The sequence below is a fragment of the Lotus japonicus genome, chromosome 1 (assembly GCF_012489685.1).
Source record: "Lotus japonicus ecotype B-129 chromosome 1, LjGifu_v1.2".
Taxonomy (NCBI): domain Eukaryota; kingdom Viridiplantae; phylum Streptophyta; class Magnoliopsida; order Fabales; family Fabaceae; genus Lotus; species Lotus japonicus.
In genome coordinates this window covers 46181228-46204072 of record NC_080041.1, presented here as the reverse complement: position 1 = coordinate 46204072, position 22845 = coordinate 46181228, and the positions used below count along the sequence as shown (strand labels likewise).

The window sequence follows — 22845 nt, the reverse complement described above, 5'->3', positions numbered from 1 at the left end:
GCATAAGCAATATCCGGTCTAGTGCTAATCATAGCATACATCAAAGAGCCTATAGCTTTTGAATATTCGAGCTGATCCACAGGTTTACCTGTATTTGGCATAAGTTTTTCACTCGGATCCATGGGAGTACTAACCGGAGAACAACTTTCATGATTAAACTTCTTGAGTATTTTCTCAATGTAATGAGATTGCGTAATTACAATCCCCTTATTCTCCCGTTTAATCTTAATACCAAGAATAACGTCCGCTTCTCCCATATCCTTCATGGAGAACTTTGATGACAAGAAATTCTTTGTTTTATCAACTTGATTTTGGTCCGTGCCAAAGATCAACATGTCATCCACATATAGACAAATAATAACTCCTTTACCGGATGTATCAAATTTGCAATATACACATTTGTCAGCTTGGTTTAGAATAAAACCACTAGACAAAACAACCTCATCAAATTTTTGATGCCATTGCTTCGGAGCTTGTTTCAGCCCATACAACGACTTAACTAGCTTACACACCTTATGCTCATTACCAGGCATTACAAATCCTTCAGGTTGCTTCATATACACTTCTTCTTCCAAATCACCATTCAGGAATGCTGTTTTGACATCCATTTGATGGATCACTAGATTGTGAATAGCCGCTAAAGCAATCAACAATCTAATAGTAGTGATACGAGCAACTGGAGCATAGGTATCGAAGTAATCAATCCCTTCCTTCTGTCTAAAGCCTTGGATTACCAATCTAGCTTTAAACTTGTCAATTGTACCATCGACTTTCATCTTCTTTTTGAAAATCCATTTGCAACTCAATGGTTTACAACCTGGTGGTAAATCAGATAATACCCAAGTATTATTTTCCATGATAGAACTCATCTCTTCATCAATTGCTTCTTTCCAAAAAGCAGAATCTCGAGATTTCACAGCTTCATCAAACGTTCTTGGATCCTCCTCTATACTATAGCAATAATAGTATTGATTATCAATCTTATCCTTTGATCCCTCAACTAAATATAATTGAAAATCAGAACCATAAGATTTAGGTTTTCTAGCTCTTTTGCTTTTCCGAGGTTCGAGTGTCTTACTTGGTACATCAGTTGAATGATCATCCTTTATAGGTTCATCCGACTTAGATATAAGGTCCTTTGGTCTAGGTATAGAAGAGAAACAATTCTCATCAAATATGGCATCTCTTGATTCTATAATTGTGTTAATAGAAACCGAGTCATTAGGTTTTATAACATAGAACCTATAGGCTTTGGAATGTTCAGCATATCCAACGAAGATGCAAGCTACACCCTTTTCACCCAAAGTTTTCCTTTTAGGATCCGGGAGTCTAACCACGGCCCTACAACCCCAAACACGTAGAAATGTTAAGTTGGGTCGTTTCTTATACCAAAGTTCATATGGGGTAGTCTTGTTCCTTTTATTAGGAACCCTATTTAACAAATAGCAAGCCGTTAACATGGCTTCTCCCCAAAACCCTTCACTCAAACCAGAATAGGATAACATGGCGTTCACCATTTCTTTAAGAACTCTATTCTTCCTTTCAGCCACACCATTTTGTTGAGGTGTATAAGGTGCCATAGTCTCATGAATGATTCCTACGGATTGGAAGAATTCAGGATCATAATATTCACCACCTCTATCCGTACGTAATGTTTTAATCATCACATTCTGTTGCAATTCAACTTCAGTTTTATAAACTCTAAATTTATCTAAGGCTTCATCTTTAGAATGCAACAAATAAACATAACAGAATCTAGATGCATCATCTATGAAAGTGACAAGATACTTTTTATGTCCTAATGATGGAGTAGCATGCAAATCACATAAATCACTATGTATCAATTCAAGTATGACAGATTTCCTTGTTATGCTTTTAAAAGGTTGCCTAGTAATCTTTGTTAACATGCAAGTTTTACACTTTTCTATATTTTTATCAAACACAGGAATTAAATCATCTTTAGACATTTCATGCATTCTCTTATAGTGTACATGTCCTAGACGAGCATGCCATAAAGATGAATTGGTAACATTCAAAGAAGACATAAATATAGAACCAGAATCTTTAGGAACACCGTTCAAATTCATCATAAACATTCCATTATTATAATATCCAAATCCTACAAACACACCAAACTTCGATAATACATATTTATCGGATTCATACACTTGCTTGTATACAAGCTTATTCAATACAGGACCAGAAACTAAGTTCTTACGTAGTTTAGGAACATACAAAACATTAAACAAAGTAATAGTTTTTCCAGAACTGAATTCTAACACCACGCTTCCTTTGCCATCAACAGGATCAAAGTGATGATCTCCCATGTAGAGGACAGATCCATCTTCTACTGGAACAAAAGTCTTGAACCAGAAACGATCCTTGCAAACATGTGTTGTGGCGCCAGAATCAATCCACCACGCAATAGCATCATCCTGCACATAAAATGCTTCAGAAATTAATGAAACTGAATGTTTAATCAAAATATTCAAGTTATGAATTGATTTCTGACCTTGTTCTTGGGATTGGTCCTTAGACCCGTTTCCCGAACCACTTGCATTCGCGTTATCATGCTTCTTTCCAGAACGGTAATCCCTCTTGAAGTGGTCTGTCTTACCACACTTCCAGCATTCTAGTTTCGGATTCTTGTTAGAACCGAAACTTCCTTTGTTGTTCTTGAAAGCACGTTTCTTTCCTTTGTTTTTGTTGTTATTGTTCTTACTACCCTCCTCGATCATTTTAACCGAGGGACCAGCAACTTCTTTTCCTTTTCCCTTGTCACTCTCCTGCGCTCTTAGAGATTCTTCTATGCGCAAGTGACTTCCAAGTTGGACCAAAGACAGTTCGTCTTTTCCATGCTTCAAATTGTGTTTGAAATCCTTCCATGAAGGGGGTAACTTGTCTATGATACTTGAGACAGATATTGTTTCATCCATCTTCAATCCGTGCAGTGTGAATTGTCCAAGAATTCGTAGAAGTTCATTGTATTGTTCCATTACAGACCTTGATTCAACCATTTTGTAATTGTTGAAATCAGTCACCAAGAACTTCTTACTGGATGAGTCCTCTGCTATGTACTTGGCTTCAAGACAATCCCACAATTCCTTTGCAGATTCCACATTTTGATAAATATCGAATAAAGGATCAAACATACCGTTAAGAATGTGTCCTCTGCATATGTAGTCGTCATTCTCCCACTTTGATCTGCTTCTTATATTTTCAACAGTTTCTTCCTCCAGAAGTTCAGGAATCGGTGTAGACAGGACGTATACCACCTTCAACGTTGTCAACAAGAAATGCATCTTCTTCTGCCAACGCCTGAAGTCTTGTCCTTGAAACTTGTCCAATTTCCCAAACTTAGTAGTCATCTCCTTGACAGCGCCTTCTCCAGCCATGATTATCAGTAAATAATTTGTTCGTTTGTTAGAAATCTGGTTGTGATAATCCTGGATAAAGTCAAGAATCGTGAGCGTCACTTTCCGAACAAATTATTTCGACCCTATAATTGCCTGGGTTCACGAAATCTTTGTTGGGATAATACTTGACAATCAATCTGTTTCTTGGCACAAGAGAACAGATCAAGAAAGTAGAGATATTCTGTTTCTGGTTTTCTGTGTCGAATTCCTTAGGCTGCAAGTAACCTTATATAGAGGTTGCACGAATGATCACAACTGTTTGAAAATAAGTCACGACTTTCCAAGCCAGGGGCTCCGCCCCTTGGACCCCGGTTCGTATTCGCGATCAATTATGCGTTGGCTCACCGAGCGTGCACTTCGCACTAACCTGACTCGATTCCGAGCCTAACGCGTAATTGCATCAGCCTATAGTAGATCACATTACTACTAAAATACATTGATGATTCTAAAATCACCAACAGAAGAGAGATAGAGGGAGGGTAGGGAAAGTTACCTTGTTTGGCGGGAGAGAGAGTGAGGTGAGAGAGAGAGAGATAGAGGGGGTAGGAAAATCCCACTTTTTTATCTCTTCGCGTTTTGCGAAGAGATTCACGTGGGGGTGTTTTTTTTTTTTTGATTCCAGTGCAGTTAGTGGCAGTTCCAAACCGCCACTATTATATTTTTTGTCCTTTTCTTAGCATTTAGTGGCGGTAGAACCGCAACTAAATGCATTCTGACATCTTTATTATAAAAAAATGTTTTTTAATCAAAAGTCAAATTTTCTCTTTCTTCCACCTCATTATTTTCCATCTCTCTCTCTCCTTTATCTCTATCATACCAAACAACCTCAAAATCTACTCTATTTCTCACATATTTCACTCTACTCAAACTCTCTCTTCTCTATCTCTCTCTACTCTACCAAACAGAGCATAAGTTTCCGGCTTTGAATTTGGTTGTTGGTTTCTGTTTTGGTCGATCTTGTCGTTGTGGTTAAGGGGTAATTTTGTTAGGCATTTATGTTAAAGCATATGTTTATGCTAAGGGTTGGCAGTCCAGGGCTTATGGTTTTTATGTTTGGTTGGGTTTTTGCCCTTGGTTACTATACCCATGTAGAGAGGGGTTATTTCTCAACGTTTTTTTTCAATATATTTTGCTTTAAATATATATATATATATATATATATATATATAGATATATATATTATTGAAACGTAATTTAAAACATAGATTGAGAGAAAACTAGATCAATCCCTAGTACAGAGTGAGTTTAGTCGAGCATATTCACAGGGAAATGGACCGGACGGGCTTCGCTCAGTCTATTGCCTGCCATGTACGCTCTAGAAACACGACGAGATACAGTCACGTGAAATAAAGAGGACACCTGCCTCCTTTGTGGTCCCCTGCCAGCTGTTAGATTCTTTCTTTCTTGTCCTATTTGCACTAGGGTTTGTGCCTCGGTTGTGAGGCCCAAATGTAGGAACATTCTAGATAAGGATTACACCCACTATAAAAGGGGGTCCTCACATTATACCTGACATCTATTTGATCATTAATGAGATATTTTACATCATCTTTCCATTTTGTGCTCTGCTAGGGTTTTAGACAGTATACTTTTTATACCTAAGTAAGCTCTAGTACGGAACAGGAAAATACAAGAGATATAATCAAACTTATGATTCCAGAAAGGTTCTCCTGAATCTCCCAAAAGGTTTCCAAAATTGCAGCTACTCCCAATTCAAAGCAATAAAGAGTTTAAAGACCTAAAACTAATGTGAATATAAAAGCTTGTAGTGCAGCTTCACTGACTTACTAGCGCAGATGCGCTTGACAACAAAGAGTTGGCGCTGATGGGCTCTCTAGCGAGGGGAGATGTGCTGGGCAACAGTGGATTCGTGAGTGTGTGTGGGTATCCAGCGCATATGCATTGGGTCCTTCAGTTCCAGTTCTTGCTTTTTCTTCCCTTTTCAGCAAATCTTCATATGTTTTTCCATTCTTTAGCAACCTTCTTCCTTTTCTAGCTTCCCGAACGCCTCAGCTTCATACCTAGCTTATAACCTTAATCCAATCAAGCTCAAGTACAAGTCATAGTTAACCAACAGGACATATAAAAAAATTGTAGAAAGAACATAAAAAATCACTAAAAATCCAAGAAAATCAATAAAAATAGAAAAGAGATTCCAGATACATAATATGCTCTAAAAGGACTGAAAACACTGCATGAGAGTCAAGAAACACGATAAAAACACTTTGAGCATGAACCTAGCCTCTTGCAAGAATGACCATGCACGTGAAACTCCACTTTTTTTCCAGTACTTTTTATTTTTTTGCTCTTTATACTTGCATTGTACAAAAACACTTAAAAGAAAATGAGTTCTGAATAGTAAATGCATAAAATTGGCATGAATGATAGTAAAACCAAGGTATTTATCATATAATTTAGACGCACATCACCTTCCCCACACTAACACTACTTGTCCTCAAGCAGACTTTCACTTAGACTATCAAAATGATGTGCACCACCACACAACTAACATAATCAAGAAAGGATCATTTTTCATATAGAAAGGGAAAATAAAAGTATGCTTAAAAGTTCAATCTCCTCCTATCAGAGCATACAAATCATCACTACATTTTTCAAAGACTCAGTGTAGAGATCAACATATATAAGAAAACACAACTCACCATCACTCAAAGGTGCAAAGGAAGAATTCACTCAATCTAATAATAAGATACAATTCATAGGATTCTTATCAATCAATCAAATCAATAAAACAAGCATGGGCAAAAAAGGAGAAACCTCAAGAGGTTGTATTATAACTTTCAGGTAAAACTTGTAAAGTTCAACCGTTAGATTCATAAATCTCCTATCTCATGTTTTGAGAATGTTTGAGTATTAATTGTCTTATCATGAAATGCACAAATTTCTTTAAGGATCTTATGTTTTGACTTTTCATGGAACTCAACGTTTATACTCCCCATCGTTCAAAAGTCAGTGAAAACGAAAAAGATGATTTATTGTCAATATATCCTATTGTTTATAATGCACAAGTATGGTCTGAAGCTTACATTGTCCAAAGATAAATTGACCAGTCAATGAAAAGGACCGTTAAACTTAGTTGAAGGAGAAAGAAAGGTTCGTTGAAGAAATTGAAGCAGGTCTTAAGTGATAAGTGACCCGAATCATCCCTTCCCACTTACATCTTTATTATCAAGTTATTATCATAATATAAGATGAACTACCAATCAGGGAGAACATGCTAAATATTTTCACACAAACATCACATTACTATTAAGCATAAGCATTAGGTATCATACACCATTTTCATCTTAGTCATACTTAACATCAATCATAAACACACCAAAAGGAAAGAGAATACACCAGATCTCACAAGTCGGCCACAACGAGCTGATAAAGGGTTCTATCCCTTTATTTATATTACAGGCTACTAGCAACCAGCTATAAGTACTACACATCTCTAGATATATTTCACATAAGCTACTCCTGCTAATAGTTACTCTGCTCGTCTATCTTCTTACTGCGAACCTTAGTGCTCTATCTTCACTGCTTCATTATCTGTTGCTAAAGTATTGAAGAAAAAGAAGCACAACATTCAATAGAGGGGTGAGAAGCAGTCCAACTCAATCCTATCAAGGAATAACTTAACATAAATGAGCAAAACATAAACAACAATTGATCACATAAAAAGATCAACAGTAATCAGGCATAAGAATCATATGGCTTTGCTCACAAAGCCAAAGCAAACCTTGTCCACAGGACCAAGGGAATCCCTTAGTATCATTCTTGCTCACAGAGCCAAGAGAAATCATGTGTGCACATACATTCTTGCTCACGGAGCCAAGGACCAAATCATCAATCATACCTCTACTCACAGAGCCAGAGGGTCACATAAGCTCGCCCACATGGCCAAGACTTATCCATCAACATCACCTTACTCACGGAGCCAAGGCTATCAACATCACCTTGCTCACAGAGCCAAGGCTAATCTATCAAGACAATCAGGGTTATGATTCCAAATCAGATAAATCATGAAGAGACAAATATCACTCCAATCTTCTTAACCACATAGTCAATCAACGACATAAAGTATACAAGTTAAGGCAAATTCACAACAAACAACCGGCAAGGGACCTAGGAGGGTCCAATACTCATTTATTCGTATTATTCTCCCATCATGGTTGGTGACCTCTCCCCCCTTACCTTAGTATTCAATGATTACTGTCTCCGTCAATCCTTGTGAGTTTCTTCTGCATAGAATTACAGTTACGACTCATTTAGTCTATAACTTCATAAAAAAGTGATTTATTTATCACTCCTTTTTAATACTTATCCCTTCATCTTTCTTAAACTCACAACCTTATAACGCATGAGGAAAAGTAAGGATTTTAGTTCATAAACCCTTAATTTGTTTGATTAGGTTAACCTGGTCATTCCTTAATCTTTCCTTACCAATTACTTCTTATACTCTTAAGTTATTTCTTCACTTCAGTCCTCATTCATTGCACAAACACTTTGATGTTACTTAGATTACCATTTCATGATTAAGAATTGATAATCATCCATTTAACTAGATAAGTAAAATACTAATTAGACAATCAATCAAAATTAACAAAAGCTAACAAGTTCTTCAATTAATTAGCCCTAACATACTTGGATTAATTATTCACTTTAGTTAATCATTACACCATCAACTTAGATTAGCACTTTACTATTAAATTTTGTTAGAAATTATCAATTTAATTAGGAAAATTAATCACTAATTATCCAATTAATCAAGATTATCAAAGCTTAATAAGATCTGAGTCAATTTTAAATTAATTAGAATCTGTCCAGTACCAAAAGTCAGATTGAGACATAGCCTAAATCAAAATCATCCTTGAAATCTCCATTTTATGTCATTTTAAGTTCAAATTCATCATGGTCAAATCCCCATAACTTTTAGCTTGTCCTATTCATATTATATGGTCCAATTCATACTGAAATCAACATCATTCAAAAAGAGTTCAGAGTTCAGGGAGCAAGGTTCCTTCACGTTTTTGAAGGTTTTGGCCATGGTGGAACCATGATCCCTTTGCTCTAGCTCTGTTCTAGTTGTCCAGTTATGTTCCTCATCATTCCAGCATCATACATACGATTTTAACAGGACCTTAAACGTTCTAGACAGCCCTAGGTACCCAAAAGTTCCCCGACATGTTCAAACTTTGGTTTGATTCGAAATTCACATGCCCAGCCTATAAAACTATGTTTTTCATGTCCCAAATTGTAAGAATACGGCTAAAATTGAGTTTGGAAAGCATGAAAGAACATGAAACACGCGTCTAGAAAATTCTGGAAAACTCCGGCGAGAAGCTCGCCGGAGAAGACGAACCGGCGGCGGCGTATGCGGCGGAAATCGTCGCCGGAGATGAACAGGGTACTGGGATGGATTCGTCTCTCTGAGATAGGAACGGTGGTGGTTGAATCTTCGTGATTGGACGCTGGACGAGAGAGATAAACGCGTTTAAAGTAGTTGACATTCCGGTGAACTCGCAGGGAAATTCATCTGATGAACTCGATGAAGACAGCCCAGAATCACTCATTTCGTGCCCAGAATCTCTCCAAACTTTCCAGATTCGACCCTCACATGCCCCGAAACATAATTGGAAGGTTTTTCGGAAGAATTGAGATGGTTTTTGTGAAGAACAAAGAAGATGAATGAATGGCTAAGTTAGGGACTTTAAGAGAGATATGAGAGCTTCTCTCTCTTGCTCTGAGGTTCAGGTCAGGTCTGGGGCGTGGCTTGATCATCAGAGGTTCTGAAGGTTTGAATTTATAGGCCAAGAGATGAAGGGATTGAATGACAAGTGCCTATGAAGATTCATGCATAAGGACAAGTGTTCTTGGACTTGTCTCTACACCATGAAGACAAGTGTCTTGATCCATGCACTTAATCACCATTTAATACCTCTGATTGCAGCTTAATTAATCAAATCTATGAATTAGTCAAGGTGTGTGTGAATGAGGTTTGGGTTTTCATCACTTTGTCAAACTATTATATTTTATTTGAATTTTCTTTAATTTTATTCCTAACAAATTCATAATAAGACTTTTGATGTTCAAAACCTTGATTACGAAAATAATTATTTACCCTACAATCATATTCTCTTCCACTTTTAATTTTTAAATTCAACACATCAACAACAACAATACATAATAATAATAATAATAATAATAATAATAATAATAATAATAATAATAATAATAATAATAATAATAAAAACTTGTTAAATTAATGGAGGAAAAATGAGATGTTACAAAAAAGAGGATTTATCGTCCATATATCCTATTGTTCCTAATGCACAAGTATGGTCTGAAGCTTACATAGTCCAAAGATAAATTGACCAGTCAATGAAAAGGACCGTTACACTTAGTTGAAGGAGAAAGAAAGGTCCGTTGAAGAAATTGAAGCAAGTCCTAAGTGATAAGTGACTCGAGGAAAGAGAAGTTATCATGTGAGCTACAGAAGCGAGTTGCACAAAGAAGAAAAGGTGAAAATACAACGTTATCATATCAAGTCAAATCAGACACTTATCTACCATCCCTAAACTTTCACTCTAAAGGGAAAGGTCCACTGCTTGAGAAGTCCTACATAACAATCGGATTACCTTTTTGAATATCTTCTCTACAGAAAGTACAACAATGAGCAAGAGCATTAAATGCAAAGCATATGATCGTTTTTATGTTGCAAGAGCATGGACGATCAAGCAACAAGGAGATACAATGTCAAATAATCTACATGAAGGAGTATATAAAAAAGACTTCAAGGCTGGAAAACACAGCAATTCTTTCGATCTTCTAAGCATTCAAGCAACAAGCCAAAAAGTCGAAAGAATCTTCTTCGTTTAGAGTCAGAGCACCGAAGAGTCAAATCCTCTCTCTGAAATACTCTTGAGCTTGTTAGTGTCAAATTCATACACTTGTAAAAGAGTAATTTGTTCTTAAACTTTCTATATCACTCTTCGAGAAGAGATCCAAAGTAGAAGCAAAAATTCTTTCGAATTTAGGAGAAGTCCTGTATAATACTTGTTAAGAGAAGTCATGTCAAATACTTGTTGGGAGAAGTCCTGTCGAATACTTGTTTGGAGAAGTCCTGTTGAATACTTGTTTAGTGAAAAACTTGATTGATACCAAGGCCTGGACATAGCCCACCAATATTGAGTGAACCAGGATTTAATCTCTTGTGTTGCTCTTGTTTGATTTATGTTCTTTATCGCTAAAACATTTTAATCAATCCATTGCACTCAACCTATTTTTATCACAACACAAGGTAGAGTATAATAATGAAAACAAAACTGGCTAAAATAATTTCAAGCTAAGTGGTCTCTTAATTTTTAAGCACAATTGAGATAAAAACTCTAAATTCAGTAAGTGTTAGAATGTTGAATACCTGAGATGGAATCTTGGTAGGAGAGCCTTATATACCTGTTCGAGGGGCTAGGGTAGCCCGAGGTGAAGTCATGAGTGCCAAAGATCCGAGCGCTCCTCCACCGTTGGATCCTTCTGAGTTTCTTGCGGTCTCCAGAGATCTGACAATCACAAGTTCCTTGTAAGTAGGGACTAAACCTAGAGCCTTGTTCCTAGCCCCCTACGACCAGTGTCTAGGGTGAGAGAAGGGATGATTGAGGTGATTTAGATCTTACCTCTAGCTGGCTGCAGTCGCGCTTGACACAGTTGGTGATAGACATGCTCGGTCACCTGACTAATCCGAGCCTCACATCGGATCGGACTTGGAAGTGCTCGGTAAGAACCGGCATGACTCGGCTGGTTCAATGATGAAACCGGTGACTCGGCCGGTTTTTTACTGAACCGACGAGTCACCCATTTCATTTTTTTTTCCGTTGATAATGGGTCAGAGTATTAGCCATATTTTACTTTATTGGGCCTTTTTTTTTTACTTTATTGGGCTTACTTTTGAGACACTTCAGCCAAAATATGTAATTATTTTCAAAAAGTGGTGCTGGTGGGACTTGAACACGGGACCTTAAGGAAGTTGAGAGTAAGTTTTACCACAGCAACACCATTTAGATTGGTTATTAGAAACGTTTTTAATAGTTTTATCTTTTAACTTCATATTGCATTTGATTTTTATTATTACTTTTTAATATACACGAGTCAAACATTCAATCCAATAACTAACTAATCTGACCATTGACTCATTAACTCAGTACATCTACCGAGTCAATCACCGAACCAACTGAGTTTTAAAACACTTGCCACAGAACAATTGTTTTACTAAACAATTTACAACCTCATAATTACAATCACACCTCTCTCTCGATTCAACATCTCACACATGCCCCCTGCCGACATGTGGCAAGTTCCATCGGTTTCAACTTTCAAATACAACAAAAACCCTCGCAAGCACAACGACAACAAGACACAAACAACATCACCCCTCGTCCAACCCGATCACCAGCAACAAGGAGAACAAGAACATTCCCTCTCTCACACTCTCTCCACTGTGTCTACAAAACCTGCAATCTGAGGGAGCAAAGAGAAACAATCAATCAATCAACATGTTTGACCCCAATTTGACCTTTGAACCTTGAACCTGTGCCTCGACCGGTTTGATGATCGGTCCGGTTTTCTAAACATTGACAATAACAATTATTTTACCAAACATAAAACTACATTTTTACAACCTCCTAATTACAATTTCACCTCTCTCGATTGAGCATCTCACGCATGCCCCCCTGCCGGCATGTGGCAAGTTCCATTGGTTTCAACTTTCAACTTTCAAATACAAAACAAAACCCCCTCTAACCCCGCAAACACAACGACAACAACACAAAACAACATCACTCCTCGTCCAACCCGATCACCAGCAACAAGGAGAACAAGAACATTCTCTCTCTCACACTCTCTCTCCATTGAGTCTACAAAACCTGCAATCTGAGGGAGCAAAGAGAAACAATCAACCCATCAACCATGTCAGGCGCATCATCAGCAACTCCCGTTCTGAAGGACGAGCTCGACATCGTGATCCCCACGATCCGCAACCTTGATTTCTTGGAGATGTGGAGGGCATTCTTCGAGCCTTACCATCTCATCATCGTGCAGGACGGTGATCCAACCAAGACCATTAAGGTCCCTCAGGGCTTCGACTATGAGCTCTACAATCGCAATGACATCAACCGCATTCTGGGTCCTAAAGCATCTTGCATTTCCTTCAAGGACTCTGCTTGCAGATGCTTCGGCTTCTTGATGTCCAAAAAGAAGTACATCTTCACCATCGATGATGACTGCTTTGTAAGTCCCACATCGCTCAACTAGATCTCCATGTGGACCTTCTGATCAATTTCCTCTGTTTTTGTGATATTTTTTTTTAATAGTCAAAGTTGGTCTCTAATTCTCTATGCATGTCAATGTTTATGTTTTTTTTGTTGTTTTATTTTCTGTGTGTTGTTATAGGGATGAATTGAAGATGTTAATATCTAATTGAATAAAAGAATAGCGCACCACTGTTTGCATTTTACCAATCATTTTTGTAAAACAAAATTATCATTGGAGTGATTTCGTTGAGGTTACAGAAAACGGGTAGGTGATTTTTTAGAGCTAGTTTGGTTTGAAACTTGAAAAAATAACACATCCAAATGTACTTCTTGTTAGAGTAACAACTTTTTCGATGAAGAAAAAGTTTGGGTGAGTTGGGCACTTCGGCACCGGTCACTACTATGGTCAAGGCATACCTCTGGATCTATAGGTCGCTTATAGACTACTTACATATACCCACCAACACAACCCTCACATCAGCAGCGAGAATCGAACACACAACCTTCTCAGAGGAAGTGATTCGTCAGCAAACTGACCGAATATGTTTTGGTTTTAGAGTAGTAACTTGTCACTTATAAACAAAACTATCTAGCGATATGTTATTTTTCTCGGTTTTCACATTTTCTAGTGGTGAACCAAACTGATTCTTAGTGTGATATATGCTGATATCTTTGCTGGAAACTGACATGATCTATGTTATTTCCTTGGTCTAGTTCTGTAAACCATGGCAATGTGGGTAATTAAAATAAATAATAATAATATTCTTTTTGGTAATTTCGTCATAATTCTGGGATAATAATATTCCTTTTTAGACATCATTTAGATTTTCAGATCTCTGCTTTTTCTCTTTGATGCTTTGATTTCTAATGGATTTTATCGAAATTGATCGGCAACATAAGATCTGGGCCAAATTCATACATGGAACATGAAACCATGTTAGCAGGGTTTAAATTGCGGTTGCAATTGTGGCCACAACGTAACGGGTGTTGCTGCCTTCTCATTGGCATCACGACCGCAATTGTGGCCTCATCAACCTGCATTTGTCCCAATTCCGTTACGCAACAGAAGCCACAAACGCAATTTAAAACCCTGCATGTTAGGGATCAGTCATATTGTAGCTGTTTGATTTGTTAATTTGAACTCTGAAGTGTTATGAAAGTGGTTTTTTATTGTCAGATCCTTCCCTGGACTGAGTTATCTATTTTTTGTTTTCTCAATTGTTTTCAGGTTGCGAAAGATCCATCTGGCGCTGAAATTAATGCCCTGCAGCAACACATTAAGAACCTTCTGACCCCATCAACCCCATTTTTCTTCAACACTCTCTATGATCCTTACAGAGAAGGTACTGATTTTGTTCGCGGGTATCCATTCAGTTTGCGTGAAGGTGTCCCAACAGCAATTTCTCATGGCCTCTGGCTCAACATTCCTGATTATGATGCCCCAACTCAGCTTGTCAAGCCTCTAGAAAGAAACACTAGGTATCTAATTGGCAGCAACATTTGCAGCATTTCATTTTTTTTTTCTGTTAAGGTCACATCTTGTTTTCGAATGTAGTTTACTGATGATACCATGTTTCAATGCCTTTGTCAGGTATGTGGATGCAGTCATGACAATTCCAAAGGGAACCCTCTTCCCCATGTGTGGTATGAATTTGGCCTTCAACCGTGAACTAATTGGTCCTGCGATGTACTTTGGACTCATGGGCGATGGGCAACCTCTTGGGCGCTATGATGATATGTGGGCTGGGTGGTGCATGAAGGTAATCCTAACTTCTATTAACTGCATTCTTGGAAATCCTTTCTAAAACCAGAATCAACTTTAGGTAGAAGTTTTCCTTAAGCATGACAGATCTATGAATTTTGAGTTGTGAAAGACAATATATTTAAATTTATTGTTTTAGAAAAATAACATTAAGTTCTTTAAGAGTCACGTGAGAAGCATGTGACTTGTCCAGTCATCAAGCTCTCTGAAGAAAGACACGTGAGACACGCGTAAGGGAGCCACATCAGCTACTCACGTTAGTTTTCTCAAGGAAGACAAACGACAGACCAAAAGTGCAACGACATGTATAGTTGGAGGACGTTTTTTGCTAATTGTGAAGTGTGGGGATGATTTTCGCAGGAAGGCAATAGTTGGGGAACCAAAAGTGCAATTAAGCCTTTATATTACTATAGATATTGAAGTAATGTATTTAAAGAGAAATGAGAATATTAATGGGACCACAATATCCCCTGTAGATCCACGCCCATTAGCTTATAAATTTCAGAATTGATTCTTAAAAAGAGAAGCTGATTCTAACTTAGGCAATGTGAGACTAGGGACTTTTGAAGTACTCACATTTTTCCTCAACTTCTATTAAATTTCCTCACTCACTCCTCAGTGCTTGTGATTTGTGATGACTCAAATAGAGACTCCTTTTGTTGATTATGCAGGTCATAAGTGATCATTTGGGACTTGGGGTCAAGACAGGTTTGCCTTACATATGGCACAGCAAAGCTAGCAACCCTTTTGTGAACCTTAAGAAGGAGTACAAAGGGATTTACTGGCAGGAAGAGCTGATCCCATTTTTCCAATCTGTTTCACTTCCAAAGGATTGCACAACTGTGCAGGCATGCTATGTTGAACTCTCCAAGCAAGTTAAGGCAAAACTTGGTGGGGTTGATGAGTATTTCAACAAGCTTGCAGATGCCATGGTCACATGGATTGAAGCTTGGGATGAACTAAACCCATCTGGGGGGAAATCTGATGCATTGGTCAATGGTGTGGCGAAGTAAATTGTTGACATGTGCGGCTCTAGGGATATAAATTATTGGGAAAGGCAGAGGATTTGGTTATACTTATCATTTTACTCTTTTTTTTTTCCATAGAATAATAAAATTTGAGTGAAATTTCAATTTGTATCTTATTATATATTTTCTACAGGTTGGAATTAGCTTATTATTTATTCGACTGAGCATGTTAACTTTTAAATTTCATATTGAGATTATTGGTTTTTGGATCCTGCGGTCTGCCTTGATCGTTTAGTTTTTATTGGATTGAATAGTTCATTTAGCCCTTAAATATATGTGGTTGGTCAAATTAGGGGCTTTTTTTTATTACAAGAACAAGACTAAAAGGAACGGAATTAAGCTACAACATCAAAACAAAGGGAAGCAATAACAGTAGAGGTGGAGACTTCCAAAGAAGGCGAGCGAAGCCATCTCTAGAAGTCTGACGGCCAAGAAGTCTGCTGCATTCTTTCTGGGGATATGAACCTCGGAAACCTTCCAAGCTCTATTAATCAAAACTCTTATACGCAGGATTGTATCTTTGCAACTTAAACAACAAGATTTTTTAAGTACTTTAAGCGTCGGTTCATTTTTCCCGTTCTAACTTAATCTCGAGTTTAGGTTCAGTAACTTGTCCAAGAGTAACTCAGCCACTTAAGCTTGTTAAGCTTCATGTTTAGGACTTGACGGGAGGTTTCCTACCGGGTTTCAAGAACACTAACCCGAACTCCATTAAGCTTGACGCTTGAGACTTGGAGGGCTATGTACCAACCGGGTTTCAAGCACTCTAACCTGGTCATTCAAGTCCATTAAGCTCAACTCTTATGACTTGAAGGACTGTGTGCCTACTAGGTTACAAGCACCATGACCTAACCATTCAAGTTCATTAAGTTGATGCATACTGGGTTTCACACCCTTGTTGGATCCTGAAGGATCACTATCTCAATCCTCTAAGTTTTGATGATTAACAACAAAGCGATTACAAGTTTTTTATACTAGTTGTTTGAAATACTTTGCAGGTACTTGCTGGAGGAAAAGATCATCCTCAGAAGCATCATCGAAGGAGAAGAAATCTCTTGATCGTATGCCCGACTAAAGGGAATCTTAAAGATCATACTGGGAGCAGCCTGGAGATGAAGACCTTCAAAGAAAGCATTCAAATGAAAGATCTGATTCTCAAGAATACTTTGAAGATATAAATGTTGAAGTTCAACTATGTGCACATACTGTATGTTGATCATTTGCACCAAGCTGAAGAAAGTTTTTTGACAAGACTCAACTGAAGATTTCAACCTCATTGCGCGCCCGCCCTCACTGAAGAAAATTGCTCATGCTGATAAGAAGATCAAATGAGAGAACTTTCTAAAATAGGCATGTTTCAAAGGGAAACAAGCTAAAAACCTCGAAGCAAATCAGAGGCAACAAAGAACATATGATTCAAGCTTCCCATGATTCTCTAAATCTGTCGAGAAAAGTTTTGCAGCCGCTACGAAATCCTGAGGATCAAAACCGTCGTTCAGAAGAAGGAGTTTCTAATTCTAAACTCAAAAACATTGTTAAATGCAACAATGATGATCAAAAGTCTCGTGCTAAAGATGATCAAGTCAATCAAGGGTATTCCAAATGATCTCATCCAATACCCCCTTGCTCAGCTGACTTGAATATCCTCATGCTAAGAGTCATGCTTTCATGAAGATCACAAAGGCCTTGCAGTAGTGGATGGCAGTTATTTGGCAGCTATGGATTGCTAGAAATGGGGTGATATTTCGTCTGGAATTTGTGGATCCGGAGCAGATTTTTGATCAAGCTAGGAATAAAGCTTGGTTGCGGTTAAAAGCTAAAAATAGAAGGTTCCATCATACAATTTCTGATTGGTTAGGAGATCCAGTTGCATGTTTTGCAGTTCTCTAAATCCATGATATTTGTCTCATTGACATTTTCTACTCATTCCTTTACTGTGTGAGTCGGTTATTGCTGGGTTGATGATAGAGAGTATTCATGCTTATTAAGTTGCGGCTCTTAGAAAATAGAAAGTAACTGGTATGGTGACTTGTTTTTGATCTGTTGGCTTGTACGCTTTCTGCTACTATCTGGTTTTCTACAATGTGGCTGCTTGTTGGGTCATATTATCCTCTTAATATGCTATGCATCAATGAGATTGGTTTTTTTGCTGAAGGTTTAAAGCTTGACAGTGGGACAACATGCATGGTTTAATTTGAAGAATTGATGGCGTCCTTGGGGAGGGTACTAGCTTGCGGCTTGACTGAATTATGGCTCAAGTATGTTTACTGGGTATTAACAATTCAAATGGCAAAGTTGGATAATGAAGGTGATGGTGTGCACTAATATTATGCTGGCTGCGTGTTGGAGTATAGACGTTGCGGCTTGATTGGGTGGGATTCGGCTAATGTGGATATCATGTTAAACACTTCTTGGAGTAACATGCATATACTGCTTTGTGGAGTTTATCTTGATGGCAATTAGTGGTGCACTATGTCAAGCAGTCCTGTATTGGCTTTTGGGGCATTGGCTTGTGATGTTACTTTAATTTGCTCTCTGTATCTTAGCACCCTTTGGAAGTTTCGTTTTAATCCTAGTAAGTGTTACTCTTTTTCCTTCATTGGGGTTTCTCTTAGTAGGGTTTTAATGAGACGTTTCTACTTTTTCTTCTTTTGGCTCTTAAGCAACTGTAATTTTCTTCTTTTCTATCTCACCTTAAAAGCCCTTGTCTTGGGACCCTAAATAAGCAGCTTAAGTTAAATCGGAATTCATAATTGTTTTTAGACACAAGTGTTATATCCTTTTATGAGTTTCCATAAACATCACATGTTAGAATATAATGGATAATTATATCTTCACACCTCACTTTTGAGGTGTGGAGAGGTGGAAGAAGAGAGAGATAGGAAGAAAGGAGAGAGAAAGTAAAGATGTGATATGTGATTTGATTGATAAAGAAGAGATAAATAAATAGAATGGAGGTGGAAAAGAAGTGGAGAGGTGTGTATATATCATAACTCAGAATATAATAGAATTTTAGATTAGAATATTCTTTAATTATTTACCAATGTAATATACATGTAATCAGGTTTAGATTTATTTAAATAATTAAAAAATATTCTAATCTAATATTCTATTATTTTCTAACATCACAATTTTAGACAATTGAACATGAAAATGACTTTTTGGAAGCAAAGCGAGTTGCTTACTTTTTGGTTCATAAATTAGTAATCAAAAGGAATACTCAGGAAATTAGGAAAAGGTTAACATTTTTTGCTTAGCAGCATTGGGGTTATCGAAAACATGATTAATTTACAATGTTGATAGTCCTCACATATGGATGGCATGCTTACAATGTTGCCACTTGCGTGCTCATTGTGTCGTCCAATGTGTTGGGGTTTTGGGCTCCCTTCCTATGTGGAGAAAGGCCCAAATATATAAGTCCACTTTGTCTTACTTAAACAAGTGGAGAAGGGTCAACTAGGGTTGAGAGAGAGGTCTGATTTGCCAAGAGAAGAAAAGAGAAAAGAGAGAGGAAAGAAAGAAAACAGATTCCCGCTAGAACAGAGCCGCTGCACTAAATTCGCGATTTCTCCTTCGTTCACTGTCGGATCGGGTTGAAATTTTGTCAGCAGGTTCGTGACTCGTGGTACTTCAATCTGGATAGTTGGATCGGCGAGAACTTGTCTGTAGTGGGAGAAATTGGCCTCGAACAGTGGCAATGCTATTTCAAAAATCTGGTTTTTCTTAGTTCTCTACTTTCTGGTTTTTGCTTTGTTGTTTGGCCAATTGTTAAGCACGATTTATGCTGTATATTTTGAGACTCTCTTGTAACCTAATTTGATCATAGTGGAGCTCTATTACTGGCATCCGTTAAAAATCTTGGTGTCCTTTTTATTGTGAATTTTAGTTGCTGCATTATTTGTTGTTGCTCCTCACAGATTCAACAAGTTGGAGAAATTGATTATCCGCTGTGCATTGCTCTGTTAGAGTTGTTGCTTTTTGTGTTGAATTTCCCATCACAATGCCCAATTCCAAAAACGCATGACTACTATATTTTTTGTTTTGTTTAATTAGAAGAGAAATTGAGAAATAAAAAATAAAAAAGAGAAAATATGAGTAGAGAGAAACATATGAGAAATATTGTATATTTTAAAGGTTGTTTGTTCTGATAAGAAATAAAAAGTAAAGAGAATTAAGGAGAGTGCTGAGTAGTCTCTCATCTCACTTAGTTGCATATAAAGAGAGAAGAGAAAATGCTACTTTTTGTAAAAGGACATATTTACCTCAAATGTATTTTTTTTTTGAAAATAAAAGGATAATTATTTATATATATGTATATGCATATATCAATAGATTTGAGAGCGAATCTCAAATGAATACATAGGGGAAATGATGATTAGTGATACAAAAGGCTAATCATCAAAGTCAAAACGCTATAAACAGCCCCAAAAAGAGAGAAACCCGACAAACCAAACAAAGGCCACCAAACAACCACGAAAAAACAAACGATCATGAGCTCTAAAAATTCCCCAACAGATTAGCAATAATTATATTTGATTTAAATATCTAACTATATTTATATTAAATATTTATTATTGAAATAATTTTTAAAATTTAATGTGTTGCGTTCTAAGGTAAGCTTAAGTAAGAAAAGTACCAAAAGCAAACCCTAGCAGAGCACTAAAATAGCAAAGATGTAATAAAAGAAAATATTCTCATTAATTGTCAAAAAGTTCCTGGTACAAGGTGATGACATTCCCTTTCATAGAGGGTATGATCATGACATTGACTTTTCCTACATTTGGGCCTGACCACCAGGGCCCAAATCCCTACGCACATAGGACAAATGCAAGAGAATCTTCCAGCTGGTTTGCGGGTCCACTTAAAGGGGGCGAGAATCCTCGGTATTTCTCCAGTTCCCGCCATGGCTTCCTTCTTCCAGCTGATTGCTTGTTTTGGGCGGGCATGGAGGTCTTTATGTCCCGCCCAGTCCACATGCCCCCAAAACATAAGGCTCAGGTAGATTGAGTCGAAATGTCTTCAGTATGCTATTTCGTCGCCTGCCTCCATTATTCATTGAGTGATTTTTGGTGAAGTTGTTTGTGAATGTATTGGTTACTCTACACTGCCCCTTTCACGTTTATGGTTATATCGCCACTTTTCGTACTCGTTGATATGCCGCCACTCGTTATGTTTTGTTGTTATATCGCCAACTTTGTGTTTATAGAGATACGTCGCCATTGTCTCAACCGTCAATCAAGTCTTTTCCAATGACACACACAATCCTTGTTTTCCGGGATTCGTCATCATTTGCCATGAATGCAGTTTCTATTTGTGTGTCTCGAGGAGTTATACCTTTTCGCTTCGCACCTTTTTAAAATTTTTTAAATTTCAAATCTCACGACGCTTCGCTATTTATCCCACTCATTCTCTCTCCTCTTTTCCCCTATAAAACCTCTTTTACCTCTTCACTTTTTTACTTTCTGAAACTTTCTCACTTTCTCCTCTTTGAACTCCGGCGAATCCTTGCTTACTCCGGCCGTCGTCATTGCGCGGTGTTCTCCTTTAGCCGACGTTCTCCTTACCCAATCTCTCATCCCTTCCTTCGGTGAGTTCTTTACATCCTTTTTTCTCATTTTATTTTCTTTCTCTTTCTTGACACTGTTCATCTTCCTCTTTTAACTTTCATGAAATTACCCAGCATGTCATTGAATAGTGTTAGCGTTTCTTCCTTAGAGCTTTCTTCACCTTCAACGGACGGGGAAATTTCTGCCCCCTCTGTTATTGAAATTCACTCCTTGCCTTCCATTCACGAGGATTCCGGGCCAGCCGGTTCTGTCGATTTTGTCCTTTCTTCCAACGAACGTTTATCCTCGCCTGAATGGCGAACAAATGCACATTTGGTTGAAGATAAATGTTTGTGGCGTTCTATCTGGGGTAGTATTAGGAGCATTAATTCGCTTCGAATATCTGCTCAAGGGTTTACGAAGGTAAATCCCGCCACGTCATGTAATGAGGACCTTCAGCTGAATGTTCTTCCATGTGGCGAGGATGACTGTGTTCTTTTGCGAAAAGACTCGTCAGATGAGTCGCCCGATTTCTTTTACGTTTATGGTTATTTTTTTACTGATTTGAACATGAAACTTCCTTTTTCGCCTTTCATATGTCATGTTTTGTCCTTTCTGAATGTAGCGCCTTGCCAACTCCAGCCCAATGACTGGGGCTTCATCCGTTGCTTCGAAATCTTGTGTGATCATCTGAGCTTCACGCCCACCTACCCTTTGTTTTTTCTTTTCTATAAATCTGTTACTAAAAAACCTACTTCCGTGAAGTGGGTTCCTTTCCTAGCCCGCAAGAAAATGAGTCGGTTTACTGCTCTCAAAAGTCATTACAAAGTGTGGCAGAAAAAGTATTTTAAAGTTGTTGAGTCACCTGAAATAAAGAACGTGTTCCGGGATTCCAACAATTGTCCTCTCTTCCCATTTTACTGGACAAAAAATCCTCGCCGAAAAATCTCTGTTTCGTATGACGCCTTAGACGATTCCGAGCGAGGGGTTGCTGATTATCTTCGTTCATTGCCGGTATTCTCTGGTCATGAGTTGATTGAGGCGTCAAAAACTGGCACCTTAAATCAATTTTTTAGTAAGTTAATGATCTTTACACATAACTTGCTTTTTCATTCATTCCTCACTTTTAACTGTGATACTTTCTTGTGCAGCCACGATGGGTAAAGGTAAGGTCGATGCCAGCCCTTTGAAGATGAAAGAGTGTATCTCGCTCAATCTGCTGAGGCGGCGAGAAAAAGAGCTGCCGATGCTGAGCAGAAGAAAAAACTCGAAGGTACCTCGGACTCAGATAATATCAGAGAGCCTAAGCGCCAGAAAACTTCAGGTGCCACTGAAAAAGCTGCTGGTGACAAACCCTTGCACCAGACGACTCTAAATCAATCCGGTTTAGCCTCAAGAGGTAAACCGGTAGATAAAAAGAAGGGACATGATAGTGTCCCGCCACTCCGGGGAGATCCAAATGCACTGATTAACCGCTCGCTGACTCCGTTTGCCCATGTTGGCTCTAGTTCAGCCATTGGAGGCGAGGCTCTCCCTACCCTGCTGAGTTTGTCTGATCCTCATTTCAACGGATTGGATTTTATGAATCTAACCTTTGACAACAGGCTCCACAAAGATATTTCTGGTCAAGGTCCCCCCAATATTGCTTCCATGGCCATTCACCATGCTCTTTCTGCCGCCAGTACTGTGGCGGGTATGGCTCATTATGTGAAGGATTTGCATGCGGCCAAGAATCGTCTTGAGAAGAAGGCGGCTGATTGGAAGGTTGCGTATGAGCGAGCGAAG

At 38.1% G+C, this 22845-nt stretch overlaps 1 protein-coding gene and 1 long non-coding RNA gene across 2 annotated transcripts; one reads left to right on the top strand and one right to left on the bottom strand.

Annotated features, from left to right (window-relative positions):
* Positions 1-6696: 6696 nt before the first annotated feature.
* On the bottom strand, positions 6697-9304 carry LOC130733727 (uncharacterized). Its single transcript, XR_009017584.1, has 2 exons — positions 7159-9304; positions 6697-6974 (listed from the first exon to the last, which is right to left on the bottom strand). It is a non-coding gene; the product is annotated as an uncharacterized LOC130733727 (long non-coding RNA).
* A 2872-nt stretch (positions 9305-12176) lies between these two features.
* Positions 12177-15724, top strand: LOC130733657 (UDP-arabinopyranose mutase 3). Its single transcript, XM_057585905.1, has 4 exons — positions 12177-12701; positions 13953-14203; positions 14316-14484; positions 15158-15724. The coding sequence occupies exons 1-4, from the start codon at positions 12381-12383 to the stop codon at positions 15497-15499; spliced, it is 1083 nt and encodes a 360-aa protein (XP_057441888.1). The 5' UTR covers positions 12177-12380; the 3' UTR covers positions 15500-15724.
* The last annotated feature ends 7121 nt before the right edge of the window (positions 15725-22845 follow it).

Excerpts from the sequence above, each read along its gene's own strand:
- LOC130733657 (XM_057585905.1), top strand. The coding sequence starts at position 12,381 with ATGTCAGGCGCATCATCAGCAACTCCCGTTCTGAAGGACGAGCTCGAC. Across the intron at positions 12,702-13,952 it reads CCATCGATGATGACTGCTTT|GTTGCGAAAGATCCATCTGG; the intron begins GTAAGTCCCACA and ends AATTGTTTTCAG. Across the intron at positions 14,485-15,157 it reads GGGCTGGGTGGTGCATGAAG|GTCATAAGTGATCATTTGGG; the intron begins GTAATCCTAACT and ends TTGATTATGCAG.